Source organism: Trachymyrmex septentrionalis, unplaced genomic scaffold (assembly GCF_001594115.1).
Source record: "Trachymyrmex septentrionalis isolate Tsep2-gDNA-1 unplaced genomic scaffold, Tsep1.0 scaffold54, whole genome shotgun sequence".
Taxonomy (NCBI): domain Eukaryota; kingdom Metazoa; phylum Arthropoda; class Insecta; order Hymenoptera; family Formicidae; genus Trachymyrmex; species Trachymyrmex septentrionalis.
This window is the reverse complement of record NW_017305715.1, coordinates 161,972-173,386: the sequence shown is the minus strand read 5'-3', so window position 1 is coordinate 173,386 and position 11,415 is coordinate 161,972. Positions and strand designations below refer to the sequence as shown.

At 31.7% G+C, this 11,415-nt stretch overlaps 1 protein-coding gene across 1 annotated transcript in view; it reads right to left on the bottom strand.

Moving 5' to 3' along the window:
- Positions 1–11,415, bottom strand: part of LOC108752106 (chorion peroxidase-like) — a 108,467-nt gene extending 97,052 nt beyond the window's left edge. The window contains 5 exon segments of the mRNA XM_018492733.1: positions 9,714–9,799; positions 9,880–10,058; positions 10,784–10,975; positions 11,057–11,183; positions 11,294–11,415. Of these exon segments, the coding sequence (XP_018348235.1) occupies positions 9,714–9,799; positions 9,880–10,058; positions 10,784–10,975; positions 11,057–11,183; positions 11,294–11,339 (630 nt within the window). The 5' untranslated portion in view covers positions 11,340–11,415.

The window sequence follows — 11,415 nt, the reverse complement described above, 5'->3', positions numbered from 1 at the left end:
TATATATATATATATATATTCAGATGGCTTTATTATACTATCTTGCCGACAATAATTTAATATGGCCGTCGTTCTTAATGAAATTTTAAACATTCAAATTGATATAAAACATTTGTTTAAGACATCTGCTGTTATTAAGAAAGGAATTGTCTCGAATGATAAACAATTTTCCGAAAAGTATGACGTTGTAGAGGACTTAAATGCATTCCAAGATAAATTAAAGGCAAACAAAGTGTCGTCATGATATCGTAAGTGCTTCATTAATTTTTTATTCAATTGTAAACAATTATAAACAATTGAATAAAAAATTAATGAAGCATAACGAAGCTTACAAAATCGTAACACTTTTTCCTCTACGCATAAAGAACTCAACGTCATACTTTTCGGAAAATTGTTTATCATTCGAGACAATTTCTTTCTTAATGGGATCTTAAAGCCTCACATTTTACCGATTAAATTATGTAATTTTTTTATAACAAATACTTTTTTTCTCTTTCACCGATTCGAAAATCCTTTTCCAAGATTAAAGTATATGCATTAATACGTGTCTGGGAAATACAGTCTATGCCTAGAACGATCAAAAATTTCAAAATTGATATATTTTTTACGATTTCTTAATGAAATATGGTGTCTCAGCTATCAAGTCGTGACGACATTTGCTTAATAAAAGTAACATTTAAAAAATTACAATTATATTATATAAATAAAATGTAGAAAATTATGTCATTATTTTAATTATTTTTAACAATTTCTTACATGATGAAATACGACATTTTTTTCCAGAAATTATTTCTTTAAGACGACTTTTTTATCTTTTCCAGCTTTATGAGATTGAGATACTTGTGATTCTAAACAAACATGCCAATAATACCTAAAATAATAAAAAAATATGGAATTTATAATTTTAGAACTTATATTTAGTTATGTATATAGTAATGTAAATATATAATGTAAATATATTTCACAGTAATTTCTATGGTACGGTTTAGATTTTGCAAATTTGGATATTAATGTTCCTTAAAAATGCATTTGAGTATATATTTAAATTTTATACGTAAAACATTAATTAATCTATGGACAATTTAAAAAAAAGCTACTATATAGTAATCGACTCAAAAAGATGCTTTAATATATATTTTTGATGAATAATGCACATTTTTAAAATAATTATTTTACAAAACACGTTTTTCTTTTGCGTTTTTTCTTTACGTTTTTCTTTTGTTGCAGTCTGCGGAATCTTTGTCCCGAATTTGTGAAATAGTCATCATCTCTTCTAAATCGTCTACTTTTCTTTTTAAACTTTGAATTTTTAATAATTCTTCAATAGCAGTGGCCATTGTTATTGAATCAGCTACACTATCGATGAATGCATACAGTTGCTCTTCCAACTTTTTAAGTTTCTTGCACCCATCGGCATAAGTTTCTATAATCAAAATTTCGTGGCTAGCTTATTTTTCTCACAATTTTCTTCGTGCAATCCATTACAGTATTGAGCTAAAGGGCGATACGCTGAATTTAGTTTCCTTTTAATTTGTCCCAAACAGTTTTCGAAACTAAATACTTATATTAAATAAACTACAATTCATATTGGCATCTGCGAGGTGACATAGGTTATGTACATAAGGTAACATTAATTACAATAAATTCTGTACCATAAATATGTGATGCTGTTTTGACAAATGTGATCAAATAGTCTTTTGCGTATTCGTAATGTATTTGAGGCGTTTCTCATACACAAAAGCCTGCATGCCATATGGGCAATAAAAAATGCTTATACTGCTTATATTATCACTTATTAGACCTTTTAAATGATTGATCCACAATACAACAAAATAAACATCAACTCCGTGGATTACCATTTTGCAACAAAATGTAATGATCTAAGTTTCCGCTGAAAATATACAGGAATGTTTGATCTGTACTCTAACCTGCGAGATAATTCAGCCATATGTTTTTGGCTCATTTTTATTTTTAGATTACTACTAATCCAATAGTCTACTAATAATTGTCTGATGACACCCAAGAGTCCAAGGCGCATGAAATTGTTTAATCATATCTATTGGTGGATATGTAAGCAATCGTGGCGAAGCCTTTGTATGATGACAGGGTTGATCAAAGTTTCGTAACGATTTATCAGTTCTTTCCTGATGATTATTCAATGAAATAAAAACTGTGGCTTTATTAATTTTTTCTTCTCGTATATCACATCGCTCGCATGCGCTAAATCCTGAATGGCCTTGTGTACACTTCAGGAAGAATCGCAGGTGTGTCACAAATTTAGTGTTTTTATCTGGAAGTGTTTGTCACGTATTACGCAATCCTCCGCTTGCAATTTATTTATTTCTAAAACGAACTGATGTAAGAAGTCTGATAAGATATTTAGGTTTGGAATTACCAGAATATATTGCAACTGGAAAAGATTTAAAAATCTTTTGATCAAAGTAGACTTTATATAAAATCGGCCAAAACACCTTTGCGCTAGATTTGAATAATGGCACACCGTCTGTATTTATATGTAGGTAAATAATTTCCTTCTCATGCACTTTTAAATCAATGCATCCTATTAATCCTGTTTTGATACCAAGATAGACAAACTCTCCCTCAGAGCCGTCATTATCAATCATTGGCGTGATCAAATATTTTGCAGATGACGTTCTCAAAGAAGTCTTTGATGATTTCGACAAGTTTGGTAATAATCTTCAACGAAAAATGATAATTTGTCTAAATGTGCATGAGGTACTTGACAATTTATTGCCTACTTACGCAACTGTGAAATTTCAAATTCTTTTCTTTCATCTAATTCCAATTCTTTGTCGTGCTTTTTCTGGAAAACTGCCTTCATCATTAATTGATGCCAAATTAGAATCTTTTGAATTCATTTTCTCGTTACTGCTATCGTTTTCACATTATTATTTTTCAAGATCAAATCACTTGAGATATCAAATGTTACTTTATCAGAATCATTGTTACGATTTCTCTCTTACGAATCTCTATCGATTCTGTAGACACACACACACTATCATTTTCACTTACATCTTTATGATGACAGATTATCAATTAATCTCGAACTTTTTTCTCGCATAATGTTTACGCTTTCACAAATTACGAAATATTTCATTTTTTTTACTTATAACAATATCTTATGTAAAGAACAAATTAAGGACTCTTCATATATAAATTAAATAACAATAAAAACAAGAGCAAAGTAAGAGTCAACGCATTTCTCTGAAAAAGTCATACAGATGAAGGAATAAATTAAAAATACAAAAAAAATTATAAAAAAGAAAGAAAAGATATATATTAAAACAACAAGTGTGATAATAAATTAAAAAACATTACAAGTTCCGGTTACCGGATTGAGCCCTCTTCAGACATTAACATATCAAAAAAAACCGCAGTACAAAAATAATTAACAAAAATGTTCGCATAATCACAGTTCGGGTGAGTCTTGATGTAAAACTCGATATTATTCGCATACAATTGAGCAGTCAAATGTGTTTCGTGTCACTTGAAACAGTTCTAGTTGGTAAAAAAGATAAACAACTTCTTAAAAAAGTGCAACTAAATTAACATAAATATAAAACGTAATTCAAACTCACCAAAAAAACAAGTGTAAATTATTCAAACAAGCGTGAAAAAGATGCAAGAATGAAAAACCACCAGAATATACTAAATTAGATGGAACGCAGATGTGTAAGACGGACGTAGTATATCAATTGTTGTACGCTCGCTAATACGGATCACCACGAACTGAGAGAAAAGACGGACTGTTAGTACCAAAAAATCAAACTTTATTTATAATAGGAATATAAGCCTTGTGAAGATCTTCAGTGTCAGTAAATTTAAACTATTTTTCTGCTTCTTGATATTGAGCATCTCGGAAATTAAACGTTTCCTATAGCAAGGCTCTTCGTTTAAAATTTTGACTTTATCCCATTGGAAATCGTGATCGCTGTCGTCTGTGCTCGGTTATGACAGAAAGGACAGAAGTGTTGTATCTAATGTGATTGCGATGCTCTGTAATCCTGGTTTTTAATTGTCTGCTCGTCTGTCCAACATATGACGCATCTCAATTATTGCACGATATCTTGTAGACCACATTGCTCTTCGATGTAGATAATTATTTTTGCGGTTTTTTTTTATATGTTAATGTCTGAAGAGGGCTCAATCCGGTAGCCGAAATTTGTAATGTTTTTTAATTTATCATCACATTTACTTATTGTTTTAATATATATCTTTTCTTTCTTTTTTATTATTTTTTTTGTATTTTTAATTTATTCCTTCATTTGTATGACTTTTTTAGAGAAATGCGTTGACTCTTACTTTGTCCTTGTTTTTATTGTTATTTAATATCTTATGTGTGACTGAAATACGCATTAAATATATATATAAATCTTTGTTGCAATTTGAGGTTATTTACAACTAACCTCATTAATCTCATAAACAAAGCGAACAGGTCAGATTCCACAAACCAAGTGTGTGATCTAGACGTGTGAATTAAAATTCATCCCATCAATTCGAGGGATTTTTCATTATTGTTGATTATATTAAAAAACTGATTTCGAATACTAGAATAAAAATATCGCTCTAATAAATAGAATTTTGTTTTCTTTTAAATAAATTTGTTGACCATCTAGTCGAGAACTATCTAATACCCTATCTAAGAGATACATACAATTTTGCGTGGCCGCCTAGGTAGAAAAATTAGACAGGAACTATCTAACACTAAGTCTATGAGCAGGATAAAGATATTCGATTATTTTTATTCTGCCTATAAACCTGGTGCTGGATATTTCCTGTCTAGATTTTCTATCTAAGCAACCCCAGAAAATTTTATGTAGCTTCTACATAAAGTACTAGACAACCCCCGTCTAATTTTGCGAGACAGGTGCGCCACTGATTTTCCCGACAAGGTTCTATATATACGTAGAGACTCGAAGCACCAGGACAGATTTCCACCTGGGTTCTAAAGTAAACCAAAACGTACTATTTTTTAGAATAGAGATTTAAGATTGCATCTTGCGCATTAACTACCACGCTGACTCTTATTCCCCCTAGGTATTTTTTGGATTTTTTGTGGATTATTAAATATTATATAAGTATAATAAAATGTAAATTAGTTATTTAACATTTTTTAAAAGTACATGACACTTAAGACTTCTGACTAGTCGTGACGGCCATGTTGGAATCGTGACTTCAGAAGCGAGAAATGACACGTTAATTTATGGTGTACGTTATTTTTAAATAAAGAGATTTTTAAATAAAGACAATTTGGATGAAAAGAAATAACGAGATCGCTTTAAAACACTTGTAAAATTCGATGAAAATTGTCCTTTCCTTCTTTGATAGTCAGTAAATGATTGTAAAAGGCTCGTAAAATGAACCTATATTCGGGCAGAAACATACGGTTTGACAGCTGTTGAATCCAGTAAAATATACGCTTTTCCATATAAAATTCCAAGATAACTTTAGTTTTTATAACAGATAATTACGTCTGATAAGTACGAGACAAGTCACATTTTTACAATAAAACAAATAATAACGAAATGCAACATAAATTTTTTCGTCAAAAGTTTTCCACGTATAAAAGTTCAACCATTTATCGTAATGCACTGTAACACACATACAAGCACGAATCTATATACGTGTGCTCGCTTTCGGCGCGCCGAGAGTGAACGAGACAGCGAGCTCCTTTTCACACTAGTCGCTTATTTCAAGCGACAGAAAATCCTTTCTCAGCAATCTCGACTGCTCGGCGGCCTCCGGCATCAATAAGAGGCGAAGGACATTCTAAATAATATATAAGTTTTAATAAATTGTAATAATAGTATACCTCTCCCATTAATTCAGAATAGTATAAATCATGTTAAAACGCAATATTTACGACATATTTAATTGTTTACGATTTTTCATATGCGTTATAAACATCCTTCATATACTTGAGTAACAAGAATAATAGAAGTAGAATTTTAACGGAAAAAAATTAGAAACCAGCATTTCTCTTAACAAAAATTTTCGAAAGGTTAGAAAAGAAATGCGTATGTTTGAAACTCAAGACTTGTGAAGAAAATATGCGAAAAAAAATCAAATAATTGCATAAAGCATTTTTCGCTTATAAAACAAAAGATATTGATTGTATGGAAAAAAATTCAGTACGAAAAATGTATTCGAAATACCTACAAAATGAGATGTGAAACATTAAAATCGATCTATTAGTTAAGTAGAAAAACAATAAAAGACTCCAACAAAGGCCTCTTTTTCACTCGCTCTCTGTTCATTGAGATTTAAATGCAAAGCTTCGAAATTTTCGTAAAATGTAGCCCTCGTAATGACGAACAAATCTAACGAGCCTGTAATGTTCATTTTTGCAAAAAGTTTTGCTATTTGTTCACTAAAAACCTGTCTGCAGAAAACTTAATTACTTACATCAAATTCTCGAATTTTTTGCTACCGAAAAAATTTATTTAAAACCATTGGAAAGTTGAGGAATGCGTGGATGGCAGCGCACCGGGTGGAGTGAAAAAGATCGGGCCACTCTTGATGACTCGCGAAGATCACAGAAGTACGGAGGTACGAAAAGTACAAAAGATTACAGGAGTACGCTGTCACCCACGCGCTGCCACTCACGCATTTTTCAACTTTCCAGAATTTTTTTTTAACGTCTTTTTATATAAAAGGTATATAAATTGATTAGCTTAATACATTTTTTAAAGAGGAGATTTTTAATTATAACGTCAGAGTTGAAAAGTCACTCAATCGTTATTTACAACGAATTGGATCGATCACTCGTTACTGAAAAATAATACCTCGTTATTTGTAATGCATTACTTTTTGCTCAGTATTTGTAATGAGTAACGTTATGCGTTACTCATTATAAATAACTTTTTCAAAAAGTAAGCGCGTAATAAGCGGTAAAGTGTTACTTTTCCAAACTTAACATAAAAGTAGAGTAGTCAGATATCATTGCAATAAAAAACTGCAACGTCATTAGCAAGTAGTTTTTATAAATAACCGAAACGATAAAATTTACGACGGTATTTTACTTCTCATTCTTGCATTTTTTACACAAATATAATATATTTGTATAAAATAATTCTTTTTAATTAGTTATTCATAAAATAAGAACCATGGAAAGATTCTGAACTGTAATAATTTAAACTTTGGGTGGCCGGTTTTTTAGTGTTTTAATTATAACAAATAAATATTGACCAATAAAATAATTCGTAGAACATGTGAAATTAAATTTAAAGAGTCATAAGCATAATGTGTACTATATGTACAGACATAAGTTATAGTTAAAATTATTTTTTTCGGTAACTTTTACTTAATTTTATTCCTCTTTTCAATCTATAATTATTATTTAACATAGACTTACATATAATACTTGTTTTCTTGCAACATATCCTGCATAACCTTTGCAAGATTTAGCAGTTACCCATCACACGTTAAAAAGTTATTAAAAATGAAATAGGGAATTTAATTCCGATGAGGCTGACCTTGACATATATTGTTTAGGTGATGACTTTGAGTGACCATGAAAGTTTTGGCAATCGTTGGTTATTAAGAAGTTATTAAGATTAAAATAGACAAATCACTTCCGATGACCTTGACCTTCACACATATTATGAATATCCTTCGGAAGGTCTTAGCAATCGTTCGTTGCACATTACAAAGTTATTAAAAATATAATAAGAAATTCAACTCCGATAATGTCGACCTTTATATATATTGTCAAGATGACCCTAAGTAACCATCAAAGGGTTTTGTCAGTTGCTCATTGATTATTAAGAAATTATTAAAATTAAAATAGATAATTTATCTACGATGCCCTTGACCCTCCCATTTATTATGAAGATCATCATACCAAAATAACTTTCGGAAGGTGGCAGCAGTCCATTATACGTTACAAAATTATTCATAATAAAATAGGCAATTCAATTTCGATAACGTTGACATTAACATATATGGTCAAGGTCATGATCATCGAAGGGTTTTGGTAGTCACTCGTTGATTATTGAAGTTATTAAAATTAAAATGTCAATTCACCTCCGATGATCTTGACCTTCATATACCTTATGAAGGACACATCAAATAATCTTTGGAAAGTTATAGGAGTCACATGTTACAAAGTTATTAAAAAAAAAATAATATGACCTTGACTCATATTGTTAAGGTCATGACTCTAAATGACCATGGAAAAGTTTCAGTAGGCGACCGATGCTTATTAAGAAGATATTAAAATTAAAATAAACAATTCATCTCCGATTGACCTTGATCTTTCTATACATTATAAAGGTTACCACACCGAATAACTTTCGGAAGATTGTAATAACTCATCACACATTACAAAATTATAAAAAAGTAAAATGACATATTATCAAGATCATGACCCTAAGTGTCCATCGGACAGTTTTAGCAGTCGATCGTTGTTCCTTAAAGAGTTATTAAAAAATAAAGTAAAAAGGTTGCCATCTGTCGACTGAAGTTTAAGACATAATCTATGGGCCAGGCAGACGACAACGACGACATTAATAGTAATAGTAATAATGACAATAAATTAGTTTCTTAAAATTTGAACAAAATTTGGAACTTGTTGCAATATCTTCATTTGTAGGACAAATAGAAAAAGAATAAAGGCACTTTCATTATACAATTCAGATTAAAGCTGTCGACCATATTGATTATACATAGAATTGGATCGACACATCCATTATTGAGATATAATAATCGAGATCTCGGAAAACTCACCGCTTCGTGTAAAGGTACTCGGCACTATCTCTAAAACATTACGCGTTTTCTTAGCGCCGAAACATTATCGTGTTTCTGGATCAATCTTATACATGCACAACCATTGCATATGAGTAGCCCACTATAGTCCGTTATTGTACATATTATATTGCAAGTTGCACGTTGCATCGATCATTGGCTGCGTTCCATTATTTATTTTAAATACTATGAGTCTACAGTATACATATTGTAAAGTATAGATTTCCAATGTTTGCATGTATAACGGAATGTAACCTTTATATGGAACTTCTTTTAGGTCGGAATGCGCAGGCGCAAGATTCACAATAATCATTATCGCCCTAGATATTTCAGTATCCCTAGAAGTAAAAGTCTGGCCATCTTCTAGTTGGATTGAAAATGACATAATGTGTGCACATATACATACACGTGCACTTATGTGTGCAATGACACAACTGTATAAGGCATTTTATGTATCTGTCTTTCAATTTTTTCACGCTCAGGCATTATCAGATTGATTCCGCCATTTTTCATCCACTCAATCAAAAATAAGACAAGATTGATTAGACTTACTACCAAAGACACTAGATATTTGACTATAGACAGCTCTGTGGTATTTTGCAATTGATATTGATAGCGTTACGAGCTTTAATTTGTTCAATGTTTAGACAGTTTTTTTCTCAAATTTCACCAAAGCTACACCGCCTAACAAACTAGACAATTTTCCAATATTGGGTCTACATCGCGAACTAGGGCCTAGATAATTTTTCAAAAATTGATTGGTCACTATTGCCGTTACCTCCCAATATAGTCCCAGGCTAGCCTTCCAACATCGCGCCTACTCTATTAACTCGCGGAAAACTAGATGAGACCCATATAGCTCCAAGTTATAATTTCCACCCAGATAATAAGTAGTATTAATATTACGGTTAAAAGTTTATAATTACAGTCATTGATTAATTTATTACCATAAATTCTGGCGGTTGAAAACCGATGCCTCCTTGTAAGCAACATTGTGGTACTGTGCCATTAAATCCTTTGCTTTGGCCAGTTGCTGTTTACATGATATATTTAATTACATATTTATATTTTGAAAAATGGTAAATAAAAAGGTAGGAATTTTTTATTACGCACCTGTTAAATCATGATCTATAAATTGCCCCCACTGCATTAGCATGTGAGTAACAGAAGCTAAAGGTACGTCTTTGTTTTCATGGATTAAGCTCGTAATATCTCGTGCGCTTGGAAGTGGTCTTCCGTTTTTCGACTTTCTAATGCTTTGAACGCCATCGTGATATTCCGGTGAAAGAAATCTGGATAAATATCTATTTTAGGTGACACTTGACCGATTTCAATGTCCTTTACATATGTTGTAGAAGAGAGTGATTCCTTACAAGAATTAAGTAGGGGATGGCATTGGTTTAGAAGATATAATAAAATTTCATAATAAAGTCATAGCATATATGATTTTCCACGCAAAGTGACTTTTTTTGGGAAATCGGAGTTCACGACTTTCCAAAGAAATATGTTGAATCTCGGAAAGTCATGCGCTTCTCGAAGCAGAGGAGGCAAGTGGGATGGGAGTCCTTCACGTAGAGGTCATGCACCCTTAAGGGGGAGATGGAGTTGGAGTCGCTTCGCGTAGAAGTCGTGCGCTCCTAAATAGGGGGGAGGGGGGATGAAAGTCGCTTCGTGTAGAAGTCATGACCTAAAACAGGGGCGAAGTGGGATAAAAGTATATTCTTATATGTACCAATATTATCCTCTACGTATTATAGCACTTTAATTTACTATATCTCCTAAACCAATGCCGTCTCCCACTTAATTCTTGTGGGGAATTACTCAAGATACTTTTCCCTACAACATATCTTAAGGAAATTGAAATTGGTGAAGTGTCACTTAAAATTGAAGTTATTTACCAAAATCTGAACGTGAAAATAATTTTTTAACATAGTTAAAATGCTTTTTACTTTTATATTTAATATTTTGTATTTTTATTTTTATATTCAAAGATTGTTCATACATTGCTTGTATTTACCTCTGCATTATAGACATAGCGGATCCCCACCAAAGATTCTGCAGATTGTTGCAGCTGCCGTCAGATGTTCTGTATTTTAAACTAGCCCGTGGACATTGGGGTGGATCTCTTTGTGGACATTGTTGTTCCAACGAGGTTCTTTTAGTTAGCTTATTTCGGATTAAGGGTAATTCCAATGGTGTATTAGAAAACCTGATAGGTCGGAGTAGGAATAGTCGTAAAGTTTATTATTCCGACATTAGAAATTTACCATTATTCTTATTAGAAACTTACTTTTTTAAAAATATAGAGGTACTTTGAAGGGCCGCATATCCAAATCTTGCAAGGTCTCTTGCTTCCTCTGATTGATCATTAAATGCTGCTACGTATCTCGCTGGATTTTCGCTTTCCAGATAAAGACCTGTATGTTGATTCCATACATGAAGACTTTTTGTAGATACGTATTTAATTATAATAATTAACCCGAAATGATTTATGCCATGAATTAATGAATTTTCTGTAAGCGCTTACCCATTGAATATAATTTAGGTTCTTGAACATAATAAAGATCATGCATAGCTTGTAATCCAAACTTCGCTGCTTCCAGTAAACCGTCTTCCTCAGATTCCCATTTTTGTTCATCGGTGTGACTA